Genomic DNA, 22,535 nt, shown 5'->3' with positions numbered 1-22,535 from the left:
GCACAGCCAAGGCAGCCTGTACCCTTGTGCAGGAGAATTCACCTTCCTCTCCGTGGAGTGAGACCCACCCACACTGGGGGTGACGCGGGTGCTAAATGGATCACAGAGTCTGCTGGGGTCTTCACTACCCTGGACAAGGCTGGGGCTCACTTAAAATGTGGCACTGAAGGGCCAGCATCCTACCCCCCCTTCTGCTGATGACCTCATGTTTGGGATGGTCATGGGTCAGAAGGCTGGAGACTCCCTCCGGATTGGCAGCAATACCTCCTGCACCCCACAACTGTGTCCCCACCCTCTGCTGGTCCAGGCTATCTGTGACAAGTCTGGCATCACGGAGTGCCTCGTGGCCACAGTCCATGCCATCACCATCCAGAAGACCGTGGATGGCCCCTGTGGGGCAGGAGGGCTGAGGGGCGGCCTGGAACATTGTCCCTGTTTGACTGGCACTGCCACAGCTGGAACAGGCAGCTGACTGGCCTTCACCTCCAATACGTGGCTCATGGATCTGATGGGTGTCTTGAGAAAGATGCCATATATGTCATCAGGGCTGAGCGATGCCACAGTGGGCAGGGCATTGGCCTTGCATGCGGCTCACCCCGATTCAATCCCCAGCACCCCATATGGTCCCCCAAACCCCTCCAGGAGTGAGCCCTGAGCACAGAGCCAGGAAAGCCCTGAGCACTGTGGGATGTGGCTTCCAAACCCAAAATAAATAAAACTTAGAAAAGAAGGTAGGAGAGGAGGCCCCGCAGGTGGCTCTCCTCGTGACAGGGGCACCGGCTCCTGCACCTTCAGGCTGGGGCTGGCACTGCCCGAAAAGGTCACTCTGTCAAGCTGTTTCCTGGTATGACAACCAGTTTGGCTACTGTAACAGGGCAGTGAACCCGATGGTCACTGTGGCCTCCAAGGTCCAAGAGCCCCAAGAACCAGAATCCCCAGTGAGAGAACTAGAAGAAGAGTCCTTTAGTGCTGGGGGGGGGGATTCTCCCCCAGTCCCCCAATACATGGAGAAACTTTCCATCCCAGACCCCCGGAAGAAGGGGGGTCGCTAGGAACCCCAACCTTGCCGTCCCCATCAATTAAGCACACCATACCCCCTCTACTGCAAACTCAGGCCTCTGGCTGGAGTGAGACCCCAAGGCTGAGCACTTACTGTGCATGGTGGGGGCGGGGTCTGGGTTCAATGCCTGGGACTGCTGGGTCCACTGAGCACTGCTAGGAGAAAGGTCTGGGCATAGTGCTGGGAGTTTCTAAAGCCCAAAACTAAAACCACCTCCAAAGAGAAGAGCAAACAAGCGAAAATCATGACCACTGCTAAAGTACGGATGCCAACACCGTTAAATAACGCTGGCTCTTTGCAGGAATCCAAAATCGTGGCCACGTGACATTATATGATTCTCATAACCAGCTATAGAAAACGAAATATTTCACAATGCCTTTTCAGCAATTCTGATTGTTTGGGGGGAAATTCTAAACAATAATGGTGCATCTTTTCTCGAAGTAATGAATGTAATCAATGTAGAGAAGAGTTAAGTAGAAATCATCTGCCTCACAGGCATTTGGAGGGGTGGGAGGGGAGTATACTGGGGTTCTTGGTGGTGAAAAATGAGTACTGGTGAAGGGAAAGGTGTTTGATCATTGTACGACCGAGACTTAAACCTGAAAGCTTAGTAACTTTTCCCACAGTGATTCAATAAATAAATATAAAAATTAAAAAAATTAAGGTGGAGTTCATGCCCAATTCAATCAGCTAGTCAGTGGCTGAATAAATAGCAGTACTCCTACAAAAAAAAAGTAACTACTGCTCTGAGTGGTTAGGAAACCCTAAGTGATACTGAGTTTGTTAGAGGTTCCTTCTGCATATGATCCTATGAACATAGACTCTGTTCTATCAGAGTCTATTATTATGTATGCAGATATGGCACAGAGCTTGGGTGAGACTCACTTTGTCTGGAGTTATAAAGAGATGGCTTAGACACAGAAAGTCCAAAAGCAACAGGCTCTGCGGTTCTTTCCCAGCACGGTCTTTGTGAATTCTACACTTGTGACTTCTATATTTCATACATCGGTATCAAAAATGAACGAAAATGGCAAAAAATAAGATTAAATTAAAAAAAATTTTCAATGGCAGCCCAGCATTCCTCGGAGAGCTCAGCTCATCACATGGATATGAATGGATGTTTTTCCAAGAGGGATATTCAAATGGGCCATAAACACATGAAAAATGCTCCAAGTCATTAATTATAAGGGAAATGCAAATCAAAACCACAATGAGCGATCACTTCACACCCACTAGGAGAGCTATAATTAAAAAAAAAACTCCACAGAAATTAACAAGTGTTGGGCGAGAATGTGGAGAAATTTGAACTCTCATAAATTGCTGGTAGGAATGTAACACGGTGCAGCTGCTGTGAAATATCGTTTGAAAGTTCAGTACAATATTAAACAGAGCTTTTGTACCACCCAGCAACTATACTCCTAGGTATATAGCCAAGTAAATGAAAAGAGACTTCCACATGAAAACTTGTCTGTGAATGTTCATAGATCATTCATTCCTCATTGCAAACCTGCACCAGAAAGTGAAAAAAAAAAAAACCACCTAAATGTTAATCTACGAAGAGATCAACAAAACATGGCCAACCCACAGAACGGAAAATTACTCAGTCACGAACAGGAGCAAAGCACTAACAAATGCAACATCATGGCTGTACCTAGAAAACATTATGCTGAGTCTAAGGAAATCAAACACAAGAAGTCAGCCACTATCTAGTCTAATTTATAAGGAACAACCACAGGAAGAAGTGACATGGTGCTTGTGGAGACAGGAAGTAGAGAGGAGGAACGGTTTCTGGGCACAGAGATAGGAGGCAGATTATTAGTCCCTGCCAGGAACTGTGGTGGGAGAGGGACCAGCACTGACAGCTAACAGACACCAGCTTCTGTCCTGGAGGGATGAAATGTTCTTGAACTAAGCTGTGCACTTAAAAAGCCAAATGCTATTTTATGTGTGCCCTGACTCAGTCAGAAACATTTTAAGGAAGAAAAGAGAAAACAGGGGCCCAGCAGGATAGGACAGGGGCTAAGGCACAGCACCTGGTGGTACCTATGACTCTCTGAGCACAGCCAAACAGTGATCCCTGAGCACAGAGCAGGGATAAGTCCTGAGCACTGCCAGGTGTGGCCTCAACCCATGTCCTCCCCTCCCCTTAAAAAAAATAAAAAGGAAAACAGGAATTCATTGTTTCTCTGGTGGCCTCTAGCTGCTGGACAGAAGGTCCCTTTCTGCCGACAGGATGGCCTTGGTGGAAGACAAGGAAAGGTGTACTTAGACCATATTCATTTTACGTTAAGACGAGTCCTGCTAGAAAAATCCATTTTCATTTACATGCAGCACTCACGGAGCTGCTGCCTGGCACAATCTCCACTGGGCTGTGGGAGAAATCTCTGCGTCAATGACTTCATGATCGAGTGGGACCTAGTCACAAACTTAAACTCGATTCCGTGTGAGGAAAACTCTAATGAAAGCTTCGCAGACCACGTAGTGCAGACCAGTATCCAGCTCCGGGTGAGAGCAGGGTACGGGAGGAGAGGAAAGAGATGACAGAGACAGATTCCACGAGGAACTGATGCTGGAGACATCGGAGGATGTGGAGACATTTACAGAGGGGAGGAGAGCAAGTGCAGGGCGGCTCTGGAAAGGAAGGACCGGCCCAGACTGAGGCTGAAAAACACAGGTGAGAGTCTCCAGTGCTGCTCTACGATGTTGAGCCACTACCGTGAAGGCTGGGGTGTGTGTCTGAATGTGTGGGGGTCTTGGGGGGAGTGCTTGGAAGGCTCGGCAGGTTAAGTGTTTCTTTACAAATAATTCTATGGAGGTGGAGTGCAAAGAGAAACAAGATAGAAACCCTGAGAAGCTTTTAGATATGTGGCTATAATGCAGACACTTCCCTCCTTTTACTTCTTTTCCCCAATCTTGATTTTCTTCCTTCTTTGCCTATACATTATTCTTGTCTAGAACAGAAGCCGGCAGCTTTCACCTGGCTCACACAGACTGTCTAACAGCATAAGGAACCTCTACTGCACTGAGCTGTTTCCTTCCACTACTGCACATGTTGGGCTGACCCGGGTTCTATTCCTCCGTCCCTCTCGGAGAGCCCAGCAAGCTACCGAGAGTATTCCGCCTGCATGGCAGAGCCTGGTAAGCTCCCCGTGGTGTCTTCGATATGCCAAAAACAGTAACAAGTCTCATAATGGAGACGTTACTGGTGCCCGCTTGAGCAAATCAATGAACAAAGGGACAGCAGTGCTACAGTGCTACTGTACATGTTTGCTGCAGTTTCCAGACAACATCCAAGGAGCCGCCACTGTTGCTCAGGCCTGGTGCTGCCTGGGGACAGCAGGCTACAAGCAGTGGGGCTCAGCGGGCCACCAAAGCTGGGGACAGTCCATCTTTAAGCAAGTTCTCAGTCCAAATCACTATTTCCATTGGCTTAATTTTGTAGTGAATTCTGAAATCAGGAACTGTGAATCTTTCAACTTCGTTCTCCCCTCCTTCCTCCAAACTTGTTTTGGTTGTTCAGAGTCTCCTTCATTCTCCCGATGATTTTAAGGGTTAGTTCATCCATTTCTGTAAAAGCAACCCACTAGAATTCTGAAAGGGGTTATATTTTACTGGGGGATACAACTGGGAAGTATCAACCATCTCAATATTAAGTCTCCCATTCCATGAACATGGGATCTTTTAGGTCTTTAATTTTTATGTTTATTTAGGTCTCTAATTTTTAATGATTTTAAAAAATGCTTTTTTTTCAGTGTGCAAAAGTTTTCCATTTGCATTTGGGCCACATCCAGTGGAGTTACTCCTGGTTCTGTACTCAGCGGTCGGTCCTGGAGGTGCTCAGGGGACCATACAGTGCCAGGGAATAAATATGGGCCTCAAATACGCAAAGCAGGTGATTAGTCCTTGACCTCTAGCTCCAAAGATGGCAGCCAAGTATTCCAATTTTTAGTTAAATTTACTCTTAAATATTTCATTTTTAAAATGTTACTTTAACTTAAATTGTTTTCTTAGACTCCCAATTTTTGGTCTATTGATTTTGCATTACTAATGTATCAAAATACAATTAATTTTGGGGTGTTGATTCTGTATATGATCTTGCTAAACTTGCTTATCAATAATTTTACATGATCTTTCTAGGATTTTCTCTGTATGCTATTATCATCTGCCCAAAAAGTTTTATTTCTTCCTCTTCAAACTCTGGGTGTCTCATTTTTCTTGACTACGCGGGTAGATTCTTCAGTACTATGGTTGAACAGAAGTGAGGAGAACAGCCATTCTTGACTTTCTCTGATCTTTTCATGAAACTGTGCAACTTTTCATGATGTCTTTCATCATCACTGTGCCTGCTGCTGGCCTTGCATGTGCAAGACATGTGCTCTACCCCTGAGCCACATTCTTGGCCCACTTTGTGGAATGTTTTTAAAAAACATTATTTACTTGTTCTAAGTTTACTTTGGTTCTGTATTTCTTCTTGATAGTTTGTGATTTTCTAAAAAGTTTTCCATTTCAATTAGGTGGTATAGCTTCTTGGCATACACTTGTTGGCAGTAGTCCACTACAGACCTTTCTATTTCTATGCGACAGTGGTCAGGTGCCTGCTCTCATTCCTGATTTTAGCTAATTGAATATTTTTTTTTTCTTTTTGCCTTTCGGGTCACACTTGGCGATGCACAGGGGTTACTCCTAGCTCATGCACTCAGGAATTACTCCTGGCGGTGCTCAGGGAACCATATGGGATGCCAGGAATCGAACCCGGGTTGGCTGCATGCAAGGCAAACACCCTACCTGATGTGCTACTGCTCCAGCCCCTTGAATACTCTTTTACACTTAAAAAAAACTTTCATCATTTTAGGTAAAGTTTTGTCAATTTTATTGGTTTTCCAAAGGCCAATTTTTGGTTTCCATTGATTTTTCTCTCTTGTTTTCTTATTCTCTACGTTATATAATTATGCTCTATTTTCACTATTTCCTTCTTTCCACTTCCCTGCTCTTCCTTTTCTACTTACTTACGGTAAAAGGTGAGGTTACTGATTCAAGATCTTTCTTCCTCTTTAATGCAGGCTCTCAGTTCACATATTTCCTCTAAGTATTGCTTTGGCTGCATCCCACAAGTTTAGATAGGATGTGTTTTGATTTTTGCATTTTTCTTATTTCCCTTGCAATTTCCAATTTCCCCATTTTGCCATATGAAAGTGTACTACCAAGGGTGCAATTAATAGTATAACAGCATATTTGGCTATATAATCTGCCCAGATTTGTGAATTTCCAAATTTCCTTCTGTTACTGATTTCTGTTTTCTACCTTCTGGACCCCTTGCGTCAGCTGTCCCTTTGGTCATAGACAAATCTTGTATATGTTTCTGCCTTCCTCTGTAAAGATGAGTCCTGCTCTGCACTTCCTTCCTCAGGGAGCCTTTTTAGGATAAGCAGACGATATCCACCAGGTCCACCTCACTGTTCTATACAGAGCATTAAAGCATGCTACTCTAAAAATCTCAACTTACATTTTTTTCCACAGGGGGAAATATATATATATATATGTATATATATATGTAAAGGTAAAGGTAAGGTAAAGGCCCTCCCGTTGATCGTCGATTTGCTCGAGCGGGCCCAGTAACGTCTCCATTGGAGACTTTGTTGTTACTGTGTCTGGCATATCGAATACTCTCGGTAGCTTGCCGGGCTCTCCGAGAGGAGCGGAGGAATCGAACTCGGGTCGGCCATGTTGGCCGCTTATAAGGCGAACGCCCTACCCACTGTGCTATCGCTCCAGCCCTATATATATGTATGTATATATATTATTTAATGAAGGCACTCACAGCTATATAGGCATAGTTGATATATATCTTATCACTATTCATCTAGCATCATAAGCAACAATTTCTTTATCTGTAGGGTCACTAATGGCCACCTCAATTTTGCTCATATCAAGAGCTCTTTGGTATTTTGCAACTCTTACTATGAAACAAACATTTTTATGTACAAGATACTTTGAATCAGCTATAAAACATGACAAATGAATTCAGTTTTTACTAGTAAAACGAATACACATAAATATAAATCAGGGGTTTGCTAATTGTCCTATTCAGCACTTACAGATGTTAGGTAGAAATTTATTTTTAGCTGTATTATGCCAGATAGACACACACACACACACACACACACATACACACACATACTCGCATGTATATATATACTCAGAGCAATAACCCATTTTTCTGGTTGTCATATTTAGACAACCTGAACATTCAGAAAAACCAACTGTGAATTAAAAATTGATTCACAAGAACTTTTAAGCCCTTTCACCTGACACTTTCCACTTTTCCTTGCTTTCCCTTCCACTTTCCCTTTCCTGACCTGGGAAATTCCTATCCATCCATCAAGATCTAGCTGAGATGTCTCCTCTCTCAGGGGTCCTCTCCAAACACCCATCACTGCTAACACAAAGCTTCCCCCTTCTGGTGCCTTGAACATGAATCCAAATAGTGACCCAGCCATTTTTAGTCATTTCTGACTTCATGTTCTTTTTCAAGATGCAGACAATTTGGGGGAAGGCCCCAACGTAAGGTCCCCTTAATAGATCTGCTGGCTCCAGGAAGGCAAAGTTTGCTGATTCAGGCACCATACTCGTGCCTGCCCCAGATCCACAGTGGGGAATGAATGGACACAAGTGCACCCAGATGACTTCGTTAAAGAGACCTACCTAGGGCCAGAGACAGCTCAGTGGGTAGGGCGTTTGCCTTGCATGTGGACAACCTGGGTTCGATCTCTTGTATCCCATATGGACCCCTGATCACCACTAGGAGTGATCTCGAAGCACTGCGGATGCGGCCCCCAAACAAAAAGCAGCAAGAGAGTTACACGTCTTTAGGTCCCGTCTCCAAAAGTCCGTCTGACCTGACATGGTCACTCTCCTCTGGAACACAAACAGCAGATGGGCAGATCCCGGAAGGGAGGAGACCTGGTGTGACCACACATGGAGACCCAGAGAAGTCTGGTGGGGTGGCAGAGTCACGGAGAGCTACCGGTCTGGGAGCAGTTAGTGCAAATATCCAGAGGAGCAGGTGGGCCACTGAGCACCAACACTGAACACACCGGCAAAAGGCTGGAGCGGCATTCAGTGCAAGATCGAGGTCAAGTCTCATACAATTTTATGCACCCAGAGGGCATCAATGTATCAACATTCAATCCTGGAACATGTTTGAAGCCAGGACCTGAGTCACCAAGAAGTGGCTAAATGAGATTCAATGAGATTCACGACACTGTCAACAGGATGGCCAAGAGCAAATACATTTTAGAAACATTTCTTTCTAAAAAAAACAAAACAAAAAGGCGGATTTTCTTACTGATATTAGAGATTAAGATAGCAAATTTTGTTACTGAGACCACATGGTTCACCTTATTCTCCCCCCCCTCCCCCGCAAGGTTGGTCAAGGCTGGTTTCAAGGACACCCGGGCACATGATGTTTACAACAAATGAGCGTTTTACATTGTAGGTACCTGGGAGCGGATACAGGGGGACCTTTGAGAGAAGTGACTTTAGGGCATTCCAAGATGTCTTTAAGACACCCCAGTTTCCTGAGTTAGCTCGAAGCCACTGAAACGAAACAGGCTTGTCCAGTTTTCTCATTGGAGCCTGACTGTCCTGTTACCCCAGTGACCCCACCCCTTCCAGAGCCTTCCCTGGGGTTTAAGTTCTAGGTTCCTGGTTCTTAAGGCTCTGCTTAACTTCTATTTGGACATGGAGGGTCTGACTCTGACTTTGTTCTCTATTTCTACCTTCTTATTCCCACACTGTGGTGACACTTCTGGAAACTCTAAAGACTAGCCGTGCCCCCTTGATCTGTTTTATACCTTTCTCATTCCTTCCCGGACCGCATCAAGTCAAGCTGCATTCCTATAGCACTGGACTCTGCTATACTTTCTGGCACATGCCTCCAAATACATTATCTTGTTTGAATTTGGTTCCCTGAGGGGTGACATGTTCTTTTCTTCTTTATATATATAGATTTTGGGCCACATCTGGTGGTGTTAGGGTTTACTCCTGGCTCTGTGCTCAGGGATCACTTCCGGCAGGAGTTGGGGGACCAAATGCAGTGCCTGGCATAGAACCTAGATTGTTCTAAGGCAGTGCCCTATGTGCTGTGCTATCACTCCAGGCCAGGTGATGCTCTTTGCTCTGACTTTTCTCTATTACTGAAGTTCCATCTCAAGAGGGCCACACCCAAGGAGTCAAACAGCTCAAATCTTGGTTGATTATGTTCACTCATGAATAGAAGCTAGACGAAAATCACTTTCAAATGAAGATAATAAATTTCCCTCTGGGGTTAAAAAAAGGGGGGGCACACTTAGGGGTCTTGCCGAAAAATTAAGGAAGAAGTTTTCATAATGTAATGTGCCAAGAATTACCTCCAATCTAGTGAATAATAAATCCCTAGCCCTTCCCTCTAGAAAATCCAATGGAATATCTGGGTCCAAGAATCTAAGGAAAAAGATAAAAAAAACCAAAACCAACTAAAAACAAAACCTTCAGGGTTGGAGAGAGCAAAGAGTAGGACAGAGAGTCTACTGTGCATGTAGCAGACCTGGATTTGATCCCCAGCATCCCATATAGCCCCCCAAGCATCACTAGGAGGATCCCTGAGTGCAGAGGCCAGGAGTAAGCCTGGAGCATCACCAGATGTGACCCCCAGCCACCCCAAAAGAGTCCTCAGGAAATCCTGAAGCAGTTGGTTTGGGGACCACTTTCTCATGTCAGTGAGAAACCTGACTGACACAGAGCAAGTCCTGCCATCACAGGTCTATCCCTCAGAAGCCACATGGTACCACTGAGCTCAAATGTGATGGCATGAACCATTTGTGCCTGGCACCTTTATTACCAAACATGAGTTCAACTTATGTGGGTTTTAGTGAAGCAAGTGAACTTCCCAGAATGTTTCCGTAAAGAAGAAATTTTGATTAGTTGTTTTTTTTGTTTGTTTGTTTTTGGGTCACACCCGGCGGTGCACAGGGGTTACTCGGCTCAGGAATTACTCCTGGTGGTACTTGGGGGACCATATGGGATGCTGGGAATCGAACCTGGATTGGCCGTGTGCAAGGCAAACGCCCTACCCGCTGTCCTATTGCTCTAGCCCCTTAATTAGTTTTTAAAGTGGGAAGAGTTGTTCCAGTTATATTTTCCTCTCAACTGAGAAAAATATGTCATTGGAGTGACATGCCCTTCTCCTTTCCTCTTTAGAACATATCCTTGGGATAAGTTTAAAGGACCCAGGATTCTGTCAAGTCGAAACAAGTAAAATTATTTCACATTTAACAACAGCCACCGCTGAACTGGGAAGATAGTACAGGGGTTGAAGCACAAGCCCTGTGTGTGGCCAGTCCAATACTAAAAAGTTCCCCAAGCATCGCCAGATGCAGTCCTGGGGCTTCTGAACACCATTAGGTGAGCCTGGCAGTCCTTGGCCATGATGGGACCCAGAGCAAGTCCCTTGGCACTTACGCTGACTGTTGGCTGTCGGACAGAGAATTTCTGTGAGTGGCCCCGGGGTTTTGGGGAGTTTCCCTCACCCAAATAGTCACTGCTACTTAAGTAAAACATTAAAATGCCTATTTGAGAGCAGAGTACACATTTGGATTTTATCAGGCCCTAGATTTTTTGGGCTTATTTTTTGAGTCACAACCAGTGATGCCCAGGGGTTATGCCTGGCTGGGCACCTAGAAATCACTCCTGACAGTATTCGGGGGAGTATATGGGGTGCCAGGGATCAAACCCAGGTCGGCTGTGTGCAAGGCAAGCTCCCTCCCCGCTGCACTATGGCTCCAGCCCTATCATCAGCCCTCCCCCCCTCAATTCACTGTGGCATCCTCTCCCTGCCCCCAGTATTGATCTAGAAAACCCTCCACATGTGCTCTCGCACACATGCACATTACTAGCAGCGCTGGACTCAGAATGGCACAGCCCAGCAAGCCACAGGCTGGGTGTGTGGGAAAACCCATGTTTCCTGGGTACTTCCGGAAGCTCCTGGAGTGGCAGCTCTGAAAAACTGGTTTAAGGGGGGGTGGGGTGGGTGGGTTCTGATGGGGATAGGATGCTTTTGGAATCTAAGATGACAGAAGATATTGATGAGCGCTTAGATCCAGGAGGCCCGGCTGAGATTTGAGATAATGGGGCCTTCACGCGTTTCGGGATGGTGCCTTCATTTTTGCGTGCGTGTGGTTTATAGCTTGCAGGGGACATACAGACGGGCGGGTGCGACCATTAAGGGCATGTGCGCCCCATTCTTCCCATGATTGTGGTATGTGTGAGCGCTTGCTTTTTTCCTAGGAGGATCTTTATTTTTTCTCCCCAATCTCATAACTGGCGATACAGATGTTTAATTGAGAGGAATCATTATGAATTACGATTTTTTTTCTTGCAAACTTTCCTGACTGAATCATTTATCGCCTTTATCACAAGTCAATATTGTAAAGTTGAAATTTGAAAAAAAAAAAAACCACACTGCTAACAGGCAATGATAAAGCCTCACTCCCCAACTCAGTTTTTAAAATATGTTCATGCCTCTTTATGAAAAGCCTTATATATTATTGCAAGGGTGCTAATTTTCAGAGTGTAGAAATTTAAAGCCAGAATAAGACCTCGAAAGAGTTCATTACGAAAGAAATGTAGGGGATGAACTCTGTGAAGGCAAAGGGACCGGGCAATTCACAGAAAGGGAAGGTTGGTCAGAGGTAAGATGACTTAAAATTCAAGTTCAAAGCATAAGAAGTTAGGAGCACCTTCGGGGCAGGGAGGGGGAAAATGCCTAAATTAGGGCATTAAAGCTGAACCACTGACCTCTAGCTTTCCAACACTTTCATCACCCCGAGATGCTTTGGGTAAATAAAGCAAGGAAGACAAATTTTACCCAGCTTATGTTTGCTGTTCAACTCTGACCCCTGCCTACTGAGTGACTTTAAGTATCTGTTATGGAAAAAAAATGATCCCACTTTAATTTCCGGCTCTATCCCCATCTGGCCAGGGAGAGGATGAATGAATACCATCATGTTTTATCTCCAGGGCCTCCCGTGCCCTGTGGGACAGTCCGTTTTGATCTGGATTCTGGGCCGAAATCAGAAGAGCGGGATTCAGCCAGGCCAGTTCATGTACCGCCGCTCAGAGCCGCACAACACAACTTGCTCCGAGGATGTTGGGCATTGTGCTTCATTAGGAAACAAAATATAAGCTTTCCACACCATTAGGAATGACTTTAGGAGTGAAAGCACATAAGACGATGCCTCACCTCATCAACAATGCACTGCAGAAGCTGGAAAGGCTGCAGTGGGGAAGAAGAGAGGGAAAAGTATTAGCTTCTCTGCAATATCTTTACAGTGGAGTGGAAAGAAAAAATCATTAATGCAATAAAATATAGCAAGATTAATCAACAACAGCAAACTCTTATAAAAACATCGATGCTCAGGATGTTCTATTATTTCTAATGGTACCTAATCTAATACAGGCAGTTAAAGGTTTGCATTTTCTTCAAAATGCAATTTGCTAAGTTTAAAACAAGGCATTCAAGCATGCAAAGGAAGCAGCCATCAGGAAAAAGAAAAGTGAATTTTTTTCTGAACTCATAAAGCTTACCATTAAAGATCCCTGGTTTTTCTGAATCTGAAAAAAGGCAATATGTAATTAGCATGTCATAATCAAAATGACTCACTTGGACACATTATGATCACTGAGAGAAAATTATTGCATTGCTGGTGGCAATTTGTGGGCATGTGTTAACACAATTTACATAATGAAAATACACAAATGTTAATAGCTTCCTTCTCATTTATAGGCGAAAGTCAGCAGAATGTTAATTTCACACAACACTTTTTAGTACCCTCCAGGTTGTATTAGAATAGGGAGAAAAACCATAATCCATTTCAAAAGGCTGTTTACGATTCAGATATAAATAATGTTTTATATTGCTAGATTGTGAACACTGGGCTTAATGTTGCAATCATTGCTAATGTTATGAAGCTCACTCTTTTTAAATTAAAAACCGATTTATTTAAAATTGAAATTAAATCATAGTCAGAAATTAGAATTTTGGATTCCTGCCAGGGCCTGCTCACAATCCCCTATTTTGTGAAGAAAACTTTAATTATGTGGTTGAAGTGTTTGTTCTAACTCAGGAGTGGGGTGAAGACACACCGCCCTGTCCCAAGTTCCATCGGCCTATTTCTAGGGCAGCAAAGCTCTCTGGGAAAATCAAATTTCTGCAAGTTTTCCACTCTGTTTCAGGGAATGAAAACAAGGAAGAGAGCCTGTCCCTAATCACCATTCTGAAGGCAGGCTGCACTCGCGTCTCACACCCGTAAACAGGATCTCTTAGAAAGTTACTAAAATGTGACACCAAATTAATAAAACATCCACTTAGTAATTAAAGTATTAAACACTTCAGTACCCTCCCCCAGCCCCCGAAAATGCCTGCAGTTATTACAAACTCAATGAAAATTGAGTCCTAGTTACTTCATTTCCTAAGACAAATTCAGGACAAACACGCTGTTGATGAGTCAGTTGTTCTGGAGGATAAGTGAACCTCCACCACGTGCAGGTGAGAGGCCTCAGACGTATTCCGAAGCATGAGTCTTCGAGTTCTTTCATGCACACTCTCATTTTTTGGGGGAGAGGGGACTAATGCTTGGGCGCTGCTCCTGTTTTGGTGCCACTGTCAGAGGTGCTGGGACTTGAACCTGCAGCTCCAATGTGCAAAGCCCGTGGCACCGCCTCCCCAGCCCCCAGCTTTCTCCCGGGATCCACCCCACCACCTGAGGTTGCCAGGACTGTCACCTCCACTCTCTAGTGGAAAAACTAGGCACTACAGAGGCGGGGCCGGCCCACGGTCACAGGGGCAGGCTATGCTGAAACTCCTCTTGCCATCCTCTCCTCAGCACCTGCAGGAGATGTGACCACAGCATGATGTCACCTAAAAACAATTGGATGTGGTATAGCAGGGAGGGCTCTTGCCTTGCACTCGGCCGACACAGGTTCTATCCCAGGCATCACATATGGTTCCCTGAGAATTGGCACTGTCAGGAGTCCCAAGTCAGGAGTGAGTCCTGAGCACTGTCAGATAGGGCCCCCAAACCAAAAAATTGGAAAATACCCCCATAAAAACCAAACCAAAAATCGGATGGGTGGGTATTGGTGAGGTTCACCGATGATCAATGGAGCATGTGGGTCTTCTCAACAGACTGAGTGTCTGCAGGAGCCCGGGGGGTTTTTGATGCTTCTTTTTCAGGTATCACTCAGCTCCACATGGGGTCCACTCAGGGCAGCTCTTGGTCCTTCATGTCTGCTTCCCCACCCCCACCCCCCGAAGCCCCAGGCTACTGCTCCTCAGTCTTAGTTCTACTAAGTTCTCTAAGTTCTCTGTCTGAGTTACCGTTCCTTCTCTTAGTCAATCAGGATGTCCGGCTAAGACTCTGCACTGACCCTGGAAAGGAACACAGCTGTGTGGGATGGCTCAAAGGACCGAGAGCAGCTTCCTGTGTCTGGTCTCTGGCACCGCATGGTTCCCTAAGCACCATGCCACAGCAACCCTGAGCACCAAGTCGTAAGTAGCTCCTGAGCATATCAAGTATAGGTAAACACACACACACAGAGACACACACACACATGTGCACTCACGCATACACAGATACACATACAACTGAACGAAAACACACACACAAGTACGCATGCTCACACACACGTGTGCACACAGACACACACAGACACACACACATGCACACAGATGCACAAAAACACACACACACAAATACAGACACACACAGGGGGTCAAGTAAATAGCTGTGGCTAAACACGATGACCCTGAAAACATGAGGCCCTGAGTCTGATCCCCAAAGCTGCCCACATGTGAGAAGTGCAGTCTCAGTAGTGCTGGTACCTGAGACTGGAGTCACTGCATCAGTGTGTGATCTGGGGATCAGGAGAGAGATCAAGGGCGGGCGCCTGCCTTGGATGTGGCTGACTTAGGTTTGATCCCTGGCACTCCATACCATCCCCCAAGCACTGGCAGGAGTGATCTCTGAGCACAGAGGTAGGAGTAAGCCCTGAGCACCACTGGGTGTGTCCCTCAAACTGAAACCAAACAAAAACACCAGGCGGGCACCATCCCCCCGCGACATCCCCCCCTGTTGTGATCTTGGCACAGCTGGGGGTATGTGTGCACAGCAATTAAAGATGTGCACACACTGCAGCCAGGTATGTGCCTACTCCCGCAGGTGCATGTGAGTGCGACCCCCAGACACCAACACCAAGAGAGATCCCTGCTCCTTGCCACAGTAGCAGCAAACAGAAGAGGCTGCTTTTTAAGTGGGGGGTGGGGGGTGGGGGGTGGGGGTAAAGAAGCCAAAAGGAAGAAGACCTAAGTGCTAGCCAGCCCCCTGGAGTGGTGGAGAACTTTAGTAACAAGATCGAGATAAAGCGCCCTTGAAAGCCCCTGAAAAGCCCAGCTAACTTAGCCAATGAAGTGAGACACCCTTGTGTTTACTTTTATTATTTCAAGTACAAGCGAAGATACAGCTTAGTAAGCCGTTCCTCTTTCAAGAGGAGTTCTTGGTATTGAACAAAGAATATGAAGTCCCTTTTTGGCATCAGAGGGAATGTCTCCCCCTGCATCCCCCCCCCACCCCAGACTTGTAGTAGTTGGGAGTTGGGGCATGACAGATTTTTCGCGGAAAACACGAGGCCAACAATGCAAGGGAGATGTTCCAGAATAAACTCAGAAATGGACTGCACGAAACTGTTCCCAGCAACCTAAGCGTGTATGAACCAAATGAATTGAGGAAAGAAAATGCCCTCATGAACGGAGAGCTCAGAGAAGGTTTCCACTGTTCCTCATCCTGCAGGTTAAAAGCCTGCTTTAAGACAACTGAAAATCGTCCTAACTGAAAATCGTCCTATTTTAACACTTGCTCTAAGAAAGGCAGAAACAGTAACAGCGAAGTATATTTTATGATTCTATAAGCAGACTTTTTCTCTTTTCCCCAGGTTTTTAAAGAGAGACGTTGTTACCGGGTTTTATTATGTAGTTTTGATAGCGACGTATTCTATGAAATCATCTTCATAAATTTTATATTAAGGTAGCAGCACTAGTACCTGAAATTGATTCAAAATGCTTAAGCGACTCAATTACTTTTTAACATTGTTACACAATGCCGTGACTTATATCTTCTATTTCACAGGAATTTGATGATGCAACATCATTGTAATTGATTCATTTTCTCAATTAAATAAAGCTGTGCTTTTCTTCCTATGAACGCCTCACAGACCAGAGTTAGATGTATTATCTCCTTCCTCCATCTCAGATATATTGCCTGAAAGGCTATATTCTGTTCCTCTGTTAATTCCACCAGAAAATTTAATGCCACGGTCATATTTTTCAAATTCTGAGCCGCTGCGGACTCGACTGTATTTATATTGGGCATATTTTTCACTGCTAAACTCTTTGTTGTTTACCTTTCTCAACAGCACATTACTCTTCGGGGGCAGCTACCATAAAACAGATCCCAACCAAGTCAACCTCTGTGTCGCTGCCGATGACTCTGGCACACAGTTCAGGAAAAAGAGAAGCCCCGAGTTTTATAGGGCATTAAAAGTGGTGCTAAGGGCACGCAATATAAAATGTGAGTTCCGTGAACAGAGCCTTAGCGTTAGTTTCAGAGCCATGAATCCCGGCTCTTCCTTCCAAATGCTTATGGGGTACATGCGGGGTTCAGAGGAGCATATAATATTGTTAGGGCTGATGCATGGCCTTCCCCCACACCATATGAAATGCTGCTTATAACCCACGGCCGCTTACGCACTGTGCCTGGGCGCAGCTCCCTACGTCTAACTAACACTTTGCGGTAATGAACAGAACACTGAGCAGAGTTCTAGTTGAACGCTGTTCTAATCTGGTCTCTAAAACTAGTAGCATCTGAAGACACTAATTAGATGGAACTTCTTCCCTTCTCGGGGACTGTTTTTCTTTTGCTAATGGCTAATGACTAGGTAAAAGACTAAATTTTTTCATTTAATCTTTTGATTTAAAAACATTTTTTCCCCTGTTTTTATTTGGACCACTTCCGGCAATGCTCGGGGGTGCTTGGGGGACCATACGGGATACTGGGGATCAAACTCAGGTCAGTTACGTGCAAGCCAAGTGCCCTGCCCACTGTACCATCTTTCTGGCCTTCAATAAGTTTTCTTTCCTGCTCTTTTCTTTCTTTCTTTCTTTCTTTCTTTCTTTCTTTCTTTCTTTCTTTCCTTTTTTTTTTTTTTGGCCACAACCAGTTCTCAAGGGTTACTCCTGGGGTATTTGGGGACCATGCAGTACCGGGGATTGAACCCAGGTCTCAGACATGCAAAGGCACAAACTTTGCTGTTGAGACATGTTCCCTGGCCCTAGTAAGACTCGGAAACACATAAGCAGGTAATAGTTACATCTCAGCCTGATGGAACACAAGAATCACATGTTTCAACAGGGAAGAATGACTTCACCAGAGGCAGGCATAAGTGAAAATTTATCGCATTTCCTTGCGACCATCCGAGAATTGGCAATTAGGAAAGCTCCTGTAATATGACTTAGGGCTTTGGAGAATGAGCCTGGAACGGAAATTGCCAAGATAGACGTTTACTTGTGGGGCTCCCACTAGTCCACGATGGGTGATAAAGTGTTTCTGGAAGTCTCATGTTCTATGTTTGTCTCTGCAGAGGGGCTTTTTATGCAGAGTGGAAGCAGACTTCGCCACCTGCCTCTGCATTCTAATAGAAAGAGAACACGAAAATGAATCCACCTATGGAAGGGAGAGAAGATACATCCCCGGCTCTCATTTTCTCTTTTACTCTCTGAAATTATGGCAGGCCCTACGGCTTCTGTCTGAGAGATTTATGTGAGACCTCGGTCAGGTTTTCCAATATCCGTTGACAAATTTTCTCTTTACATATTTACTGTGCTTCAAGCCTGCGCTATTTTCTTTTAAATGGAAAATGAAAGAAAGATCACAGTAAACTGGGGGGGTTGGAATCTTGAGAGAGAGTTGGATTTTGTGGGTGAGAAGGCTGCACCGTCTTGCTTCCAAGTGCCAACTCCTTTGAATTTCTCCTGTGAGACTTTGAGTTTTCGGAACTTTAGGTATTTTGCAAAGACTCCTCCAATCACCTACATGAAGCTGGAGCTCTAGCAGAATATAAAAAGGAGGTTAAGGTAAACTGAGTCACACATAGTCTAAATTTATGATCTATGGGACCAGAGCAATAATACAAGTGTTGAGGTCTTTGCCTGTGTGCACTGCCCTGCAAGATCTGAGAAGCCCCATATCCTTCTCAGATTAAAACAGAAACCCCAAAAAATAGAAACCCATAACAATCCAAACCTACACTAATATAGAAGGGATGTGGAGGTGTTGTGATTCAGTCTATTCCCATGCTGTTAGGGAGACTGAGGGCCCAAAGGGGCCCAAGTGGGACAGTGTGTGAGGTCACAGAGCCTGACCAGGACTCTTGAGGCTGGCCTGTGTGGGGAGAAGACATCCAGCACCCCTGAAGCATCCCCCTTCCCCCCCCCCCCCCCCCCGACACATACACACTGGGCACAGAACTCTTGTTCCCAGTGCAGAGATGTCTAGACCCAAGATTCTCCCTCCTCCTTTGGTGGTGGATTATCAAAAATTCTTATTACAGTGTCGACCTGTATGGCTTTATTGTACAGAGTGATTGCTACTACTGAAGGGCCAAGAACCCTCCACTACATTTAGATTCATTTGAATGGGCCCTGCATGGGATATGCAGATTCAAGGAGGCACCACATCCAGCCGGTTATAACTTGGCCGGTTATAACTTGGTAAGGTAAAAGTAAAGGCCCTCCCGTTGCTCGAGCGGGCCCAGTAACGTCTCCATTGGAGACTTTGTTGTTACTGTGTTTGGCATATCGAATACTCTCGGTAGCTTGCTGGGCTCTCCGAGAGGGGCGGAGGAATCGAACTCGGGTTGGCCATGTTGGCCGCTTGTAAGGCGAATGCCCTACTTGGAAACATCAAAATGCCCAAATCTCAAAGAACCACTCTCTTGTGAGAGAGCGAGAGAAAGAGTGAGAGAATAAGAGAGTGAGAGTGAGAACGAGAGACTGAGAAAGCAAGAGAGAGCAAGAGCAAGAATAGGAGAGAGAGAGAGAGAGAGAGAGAGAGAGAGAGCAAGCACACCAGCTCAATACATGGATTTAAGAGTTCTCAAATGAAGGATTGTTTTGACAAGATGAGTGAGATAAAATTTACTGTCAAATGGAAAATTAACAAAATTATTTTTAGAGACTGAACAAGGGAGATAAAATAAATGTTATAAAGAGATAAAATAGATGTTATTTCTAATCACATAAAATGAACAAGTATAAATAACTTGTGTCATCTTAACCCCTGCTGTTCACCAACCTCTACCCTTGTTTAAGTTCTTCCCAAGCCTGTGAATCCATTAGCATACCTTAGAACAGAACAAAACCAAACCACAAAATAAGTCAAAAGACTTATTTGTTGGTTGGTGTTTGGATCACACCTGGCAGTGCTCAGTGTTGACTCCTGACTCTGTGCTCATGGATCACTCCTGATGAGGCTATTAGGACCACATGCAGTACCAGGAATGGAACCCAGCAAGCACCCTACCCACTGTACTATCTGTCCAGCCCAAAGACTTACTTAAATATAAACAAATGACTTCAAATGAAGATAAGTCCCAGAGCAGGTATGAGGGTCTACTCTCTGCCGCACATTCTAAACTTCCACTGGAGCTGCATTTGACAGTGCCCAGCTTTGAAAAGCTAAAATGAAATTACCTATCCCCTTCTCTTGTATCTCTCTCTCCCCGCCCCTGAAAAAAAGAAAGGAAACAACAGATATGGGGGCTAGAAAGACTCTAAGATGCTAGCAGAGGACTCAGCACCAATGGGACCAGACTGGGGGAAAAAAACCCAGCCCTGCAGCCATAAATTTCATCCCTCAGCTCTTCCTTTGCATCAAGGACAGAGCATGTCCGTACAAAACACAACAGCCAGAGCATCAAGGTGCAAGGCACCATCACTCATCTGCCGGGTTTGCCAGTCAGTGAGCAGGAAAAAGGGGTCCGAGTCAACCCTCCTATCCCTTGTGTGTTTAAGACTGACAGACCTCATGTCCGACTCTGTATCGGCAAAAATCAGACTTGAGTCAAACTTCAGGTCTAAGATCCAGACCTGAACTGTGTGAAAATATTGGGTGAGAAATTGCAAATTCTGTACCAGGTAACCTTTCCCCCTAATGTACAAGAGATCTGGCCAAGGAATCCAGGACTTCCCTTTCAAAAAAGATGCAGAACATCTGCTAGACCCAACCCTTCTTTTTCCTTTGGCCCCCAGCAGGGGGGTCTTATTTTAGAAACCAGTCTAAGAATGTCACTTATTTGTCTACAGGAGAGCCATGGGCGTGTGTGTCGGGGGGTGTGAGGCGCTGTGTTTCCCGAAAGATCTGCTGTTTCCTCGCCCCCTTGCAGCTGCTGGTGTTGTGATGTTTGGGGAGCACTTCTGGGGTTCTGGGGGTCACTCTGAGGATCACAACAGCCATGCCAGGGATCATATTCACAGCCCCACACATGCCACACTCCTCTCTGGGCCCAACCATTCCGTTCCTGATGGCCAAATAGCTTCTGTGATAGTGAGAGCTGTCTCTATTTGGAACACTTGTCACAATGTCGAAAAGGATTTTTTTCTGGAGTAATCTACTAAGCATCTCTAGTGGCACAAATGCCCACGTGCCACAGAAATCCAGCACACTCAGGGTCACCTGGTCTGTAGAGAGGAGATGCATTTCTGAGTCAGTGTCTGAGTTCAATCCCGGTAACACACACACACACACACACACACTCCCTCTTTCTTTCACATACACGATCCCCCTCTCTCACACATACAATCCCTCTCTCATACACACACACACACACACACACACTCACACTCACATACTCCCTCTCCTACATACTTTCTCATATACATGCCCTCTCTCATACATACACTTCCTCCTGTCATACACACTCTCACAGACACTCCCCCTCTCTCTCACACTCCCTCTCTCACACACACATTTTCTCTCACACATTCCCATTCTCTCTCACACACACACTCTTGTTCTCTCTTTACACATACTTTCTCTCTCATATACACACTCACACCCTCTTTCTCTCACACTCCCTCTCTCACCCATATGTACTCTCTCCCTCTCTCTCTCTCTCTCTCACACACACACACATACACACACACTTACACTCACTCCTTGCTCATGTATTCATTCACACCAAACTACTCCTACATGTGGTCACACCATCTTTGTCAGAATTCAGTGGTAGTGATACCACCCGGGGCAGCATAAATCTCCAGGGTTCTTGCCTGTTCTGAGTCCCAACACTCTTCGAAAGACCTGCCCGGGCCGCTCTCCCGGTCTTTTAAGACAGTCATCATGTCTCCACGAGGTTTTCTTTCCTGACCATAAAGACCCCGTTTCCTTCCTCTGATGACAGGACCTTGCCAGGAGGCCTGTGTCCTCTTCTTCACCAGCAGCATTTCCTGACACACCAGCAGCATCTTCCTGCCCTCAAGCAGTGCATGAACTTCATGGGAAGGTGAATCCACCTTCCAGCTTGGAGGGGGGTGAGGGAGCTGTGGGTGTAGCTGGCGGCATCCTCTGAGTACCCACTATAAGTGCAAGTAGAGCATTTCTACTTAGCAGGACCGGGCAGGTCTTTTGCGGGGGGTGGGTGGGGGGTCTGAAGATGCCGGTGGGGATTTTCTTTTAATTGCTCTACTGGACCAAACTGGAACTGGGGTGAGTCGGGGTGTCCTCATGACAGGACACTCATGCCCCTTGTTTCCTTCGGAGCAGGAAACAAGATGAGGAAGTTCTCACCACCCTCTTCCAGCTTCCATTTCTTAGATGGCCTGGATGCTGATGGTACCTCCTCGTAAGACTCACCCAATCTCTTAGCTTCCCCTTCCCTCTCCATCTGTCACTGCCAAGGTACAGTACAACGGAGTCTATGCTTCGTTTTAATTGGCTGCCTTGATTTCCCACAATCCCATGGAGACGGTGCCTTGGCTGTAGTTGAAGCAGACAGCGGCCTCCTCTCCCACCTCCTAGGGGTCTCTGTTGCCACCTGGTACGTCCTGGGCAATCTCCAGTCCTAATTTGAATCAGCTCTTTGCTCCTTTTAGGCAACTCATTGATTTTTCAATGAAATTAGCTTGTCTGTTTTATTGGCTCTAAAGAGGGTTGGGTTCTTAGCATCATTAACATTTTAGTTGAGGAAGAATTCCCAAACCCCCAGGCATTAATCCAGAACTGTTAAACATCTCAAAAGTAATCTGAGCTCAAACAAAGCTTGGCCAGGTCTGCCCCCTTTTTAACTTGGATGCCAATGAGCCCCGAGCCCCAAATCTACCCAAGTTTTC

The 22,535-nt window shown here is 45.5% G+C and overlaps 1 protein-coding gene across 2 annotated transcripts in view; it reads right to left on the bottom strand.

Annotated features, from left to right (window-relative positions):
* MAP2K5 (mitogen-activated protein kinase kinase 5) overlaps positions 1–22,535 on the bottom strand; it is a 272,784-nt gene that overhangs the window by 53,977 nt on the left and 196,272 nt on the right. For both annotated transcript variants that reach the window (XM_056127637.1, XM_056127638.1), the window contains 2 exons: positions 12,683–12,709; positions 12,339–12,371 (listed from right to left, as the gene is read on the bottom strand). In XM_056127637.1, coding sequence (XP_055983612.1) covers positions 12,339–12,371; positions 12,683–12,709 — 60 coding nt within the window. The remainder of the gene's footprint in view (positions 1–12,338; positions 12,372–12,682; positions 12,710–22,535) is intronic.

This window comes from Sorex fumeus, unplaced genomic scaffold (assembly GCF_029834395.1).
Source record: "Sorex fumeus unplaced genomic scaffold, SorFum_2.1 ptg000063l, whole genome shotgun sequence".
Taxonomy (NCBI): domain Eukaryota; kingdom Metazoa; phylum Chordata; class Mammalia; order Eulipotyphla; family Soricidae; genus Sorex; species Sorex fumeus.
Note: the sequence above shows the minus strand (reverse complement) of the source record. Positions and strands in the feature narration are given on the sequence as shown.